At 45.8% G+C, this 4,566-nt stretch overlaps 1 protein-coding gene across 1 annotated transcript in view; it reads left to right on the plus strand.

Annotated features, from left to right (window-relative positions):
- Positions 1–2,815: 2,815 nt before the first annotated feature.
- Positions 2,816–4,566, plus strand: part of LOC102752387 (leucine-rich repeat-containing protein 37B-like) — a gene marked incomplete at its 3' end in the record, with an annotated part of 25,286 nt that continues 23,535 nt past the window's right edge. The window contains exon 1 of the mRNA XM_006766983.2: positions 2,816–3,972. Coding sequence (XP_006767046.2) covers positions 2,816–3,972 — 1,157 coding nt within the window. The remainder of the gene's footprint in view (positions 3,973–4,566) is intronic.

Below are 4,566 nucleotides of genomic sequence, written 5' to 3' on the forward strand. Positions count from 1 at the left end.
TGCCGGCCTGGTCTCCCCTCACTAACCACCCCCCAGCCGGCCTCGTCGCCCCACACAGCCTGCTGTTCAGTCATTTGGTTGTCCCTCACTAACCCCCATGCCGGCCTGGTCGTAGGCAGCCATCTTATGAAGATGGGAGGGTTAATTTGCATATTACCTCTTTATTATATAGGATGATAAGATATGCTAGTTCAAGAAAGACTATTAAATAATAATAGCAAAATACAAAACTACTTTTATGTTCAGAATGCTGAGTAATTTTTGCTTTCTTATAATTTTTTAAAAATTTTGTTCAGTGGCCATGTATATTTTTTGTTGTAAACTAATATAAATTAGTTGCAAGCTATTGTTGCAAGCTAATATAAATTTTTATAAAAATCAGATATCACATTTTGGGGAAGACTTTCTTAATACTTAACCACCACTTTCCAAAGCATGTTTCTCCTGCCTCACATAGTGCCTGTCATATCGCAGGTACTCAATAACGGTTTACTGATTTATTTTCCTCTCTTGCTGGATATTCCAGCCTGGAAAGAGCTAGAAACAGGTATAAAAGCACTTTTTGAAGTAGGTAAAATGCTTCATATAGAATCCTGAAGGTTTGCTTGAACCCGTCAAATACTAGTGACACTTTAAACTTCTGTCAGGAATTTAACTTGCCCTGAAGTCATTGCCCCCCACCCTTGACTGCCAAGAACAGGCTGTGATGGGGTTGAAGGCCCTTTCTATCTACTTTAAGAGGTGTGGGCTGGCTGGCTGAGGGGTGGCCTCTATGATGAACTACTGCAACCAGTTCACTGACCTCCAGGCTCCATCCTGAACCCTGCACTTTGGATAATTGTGTACTTCTTTCTGCAATCTACAGTCCCACTTTGCCCAGTGACTTGGATACTATATTGGTAAAACCCAAAGGATTTACCTCTTTTTGGCTTATTATCTTGGCAAAATGATCATGTGTTCCAGCTCACCTTGGAATTCCAATCTCAGGAGCTGCTTGCAAAGAATTCTCTAGATCTAGGCATTCTACGTTCTGGCTAGTGCTCTCGGCCCCAGTACCCAATGTTCTCCCCAACACTCATGCATCTCAGCACTGTCTTTCTAGGAGAACACAGAATGTTAAGATTGGCCACCTCTGTTTCCTGCTCCGCAGCATCTTTATAGTCTGTTTGAGAGTCTGGTACCTTCAGAGTTTCCCTGTATGTTCCATCTCAGAAGGTCATAGCTTTTAAGGAAGTTTGGTCCTCTTTGGACCAGAAGTTGGAAGATCTTAGGTCTTAACACACATCCTGTGTGACTTTGAACAAGTCTGTTAAATTCTCTAGGCTTTGCTTCCTATCCTATACAAAACAGATTGGGATCAGATAAAACCATGGATATGGATATGCTGGGGGGAATAAAAAGAACCAGGCAGGGCCTTTGCCAGGCCATATTACTGCTGGAGTTGCCAGTCCTGCCCGAAGCTCCCAGAGGAGGGGAGGACAAAATGACAATAGATGTGAAAGTGCCCAGAATGGAGTTATGAGCACAGTACCAGTCAAAGGCATAGAAGGGGAAGCCTCTATATTACCTTGAGTCAGGGAAAGGGAGAGGTTTCCTTGCAGTGAGAGGATGGGTGACCCACAGAGTGCATTTGGAGCTTCCTCGAACCAGGGTTGACTCCTGCTGTGACATCTCACATTCCTGAACTGGAAAGAGTTAAGTCCTAGAATAGTATCCCTTGCAGTAAATCCACTGGGTATGGGGGTTGAGGGCAGGGAAGGAGGGGAATTATAACCTCATTAGGGCTTGGGAATCCCATTTTGAGTAGAGTGTGAGAATGCCCAGTTCATTCTTACTTCACTTAGCTAAATGGAGTTCACATCCTGAGTCTATGTTACCGATCTTTCCCCTCTCCCACCCCCCCATCCCGCCGCCCCCTCGTTAAAACTGATAGTTTGGACTGCTTCTGGACACTTATTAAACAAGTACTTATTAAACACCTACTGTGTACACAGAGATAAACATACTATGTTTTCTGCATCGAGGAGCTCACTCTCCAGTGGGGGAAGCGATCAAATAGGTATGTTACAGATGACATGATGGAGGTAGCTCAGGAGCTGTAGGACCAGAGGGAGGTGCAGGATACAGTTGGAGGAGAGGTCAGGGAAGCTTCTCTAGAGAAGATGAGCACATTTTGTTGTGTGTTCAAGAGGCATTTGTTATCATTCTCTATCCCCTATTGCTTAGAAATGGCTTCAGTGTATAAATCGTGGAGGCCATTGATTTAGCTAAACATATTGGCACAAGTCCTTTGTACTCTTTTTTTTAAATCCTCACCTGAGAATATGTTTATTGATTTGAAGGAGGGAGGGAAGGGGAGAAAGAGAAAGAGAGAGAGAAAGACATCAATTAGCGGCCTCCTATATTCACTTCAGCCCAAGAATAATCAAGATTGCCTAAATAAAGGTTAGAACTTGAGGTGGGGGAGGGGTGCTTGGTTGCTAAGGGGCACGTGCAGGACAGGCTGCCAATTGTGACATGGCTGCCAATTGTGACATGGCTGCCAATTGTGACAGGGCGGCCAATTGTGACAGGGCGGCCAATTGTGACACGGCTGCCAATTGTTGGGCTCCTGCTCAGCGCAGGCACTTGCGTCCCACTTCTCTGGGTTGCGTGTACGTGCCCCAGCATTGTGGATCGCTCCTTGTGCTCCAGTCTCCTGGGTCGCTCATTGTGCTCCATTCTTTTGGATCACCTGTTGTGGCCCAGTCTTCTGGGTCACTCTCCTTACCCCATTCGCCTTGATGGCTCACTGTGCCCCGGACCTCTGCCTGTCATGTCCGGGCTGCACATGTGGGCCCCACGGCTCCTGTTCCTGTGGCAGCTGTTGTGGCTGCAGGTACAGGCAGCTCCGGAGTTGGCCATGGACTCAAGCCTGCTGACCTCCATCCCCCTGGGGCCTACCGAGCCCTGGGCTTGGGGTCAGCAAAAGCCTGCAAATCTTGAACTTCCTTCTGTCAACCATGTTCTTGCAGAGGCTCCTGAGAAAACGGAAGCTACGCCGAACCCTCAGGAGCCTTCAACGCAGCTTCCAACCCAACAAGAAGCCTCAACTCAGTCTGCTGTGTCCCATGAGCCTTTGATTTTGTTCAGCCACCACGGAGATCAAGATAAGCAGCAACCTTACCCTGAATATGTTCATTCTTCACAGAGCTCAGCTCTGCCTTCTGTGTCTCTTGCCAATACACAAACTTCTTCAGTCCATCTGAAGGGTCAAGGTCAACTCCCAGAATCCACTATGGATGTTGAAGCTCAACCTTCAGCACATAACGAAGCAATATCTTCACTTCCCGATTGGGGTAAAATTCAGCATGAAGTGTTGTCTATCAGTGTTGATGATGTGGATCTGGGGATTTTGATAAAACCAAAGACCCCTAAGAAGAATGAACCACCTGCAACTGACAAGGAGGTCTCTTTTTACCCTCCCAGGCCAACTGAAAATATCAACCCTCCATACCAGCATGAGATCCCAGCTCAGCCTATTTCACAGGCTGACATTCTGCAGCAGACTACAGCTCCTCCAAAACACTCTGAGGCAACAGTTCCACGTCCACAGCCTGTTCAGACTCAACAGTCAACCTTTCCACATTTGGACCTGGGACTCACCATCACCCCAGAACCACCTTTGGTAACTGATACTCCTCCAAAGCACCCTGAAACGACACTTCCATATTCAGAGCCTATTCAGGCTCTGCAGCCAACCCTGTCTGAGGTCTCAGCTCTATCTTTTGACATGGAAATTGCCAAAACTCAGCAACTAGACTCATATGAGATGGTCCCTCCAATGACAGAACAGAGTGCCACCATGAACATCTGTGAGCTCTGTACCTGCAGTACTGGGACACTGTCGTGTATTGGTTTGGGCACAGATCAGAAGCTCAACCAAGTGCCTGTGTCAGAGCCCGGCATCTACAACGGCACCTTCACCATCTTGTAAGAATTGCCTTTCCTCATTTGCTCTCTGCATCTTGGCTGACATGGCAGCCTTTTCCTTGAGGTCTTCCTGGGCCTTCCTCATCTCCCCCAACCCACTTTGATGGACTTTCTGGTTTTATCTTCGTTTGACAACTATTCCTTATCTTTATTCTCCTTAATATTATTGTTCCCCCTTAACCAGTCTTTTACTTGTAATTGTCAATTCCTGATCCATATTTTTAGCCCCATCATTTCATTCCTTAACCTCTGCTGTCCTCCCACTTTTGCTTCATCCTCTTTATAGCAACATGGCCCTCTTCCAATCTTATTGGTGGTGTTACAATAAAGTGGTTAAGAGGAGAGTCTAGAGCCAGGTATGCCATTTATTAGTCTTGGGGCTCAATTTCCACAACTTTAAAATGAAGATTAGGATAGTTACCATCTTTAGTATTGAGTTTTGAATGAGTTAATATATGTAAATTACTTGTATAAGTGCCTAACATATGTATGTGTTAGCTATTATTATTGATCCCTCAGTCATATCCAGAACTCATCTTTGCCCCCTGGCTTTCAATATAAATTACCCATTTTGTGTCCAACCTAGGTCTAAGT

The sequence above is a fragment of the Myotis davidii genome, unplaced genomic scaffold (genome assembly GCF_000327345.1).
Source record: "Myotis davidii unplaced genomic scaffold, ASM32734v1 scaffold3262, whole genome shotgun sequence".
NCBI classification, from domain to species: Eukaryota; Metazoa; Chordata; class Mammalia; order Chiroptera; family Vespertilionidae; genus Myotis; species Myotis davidii.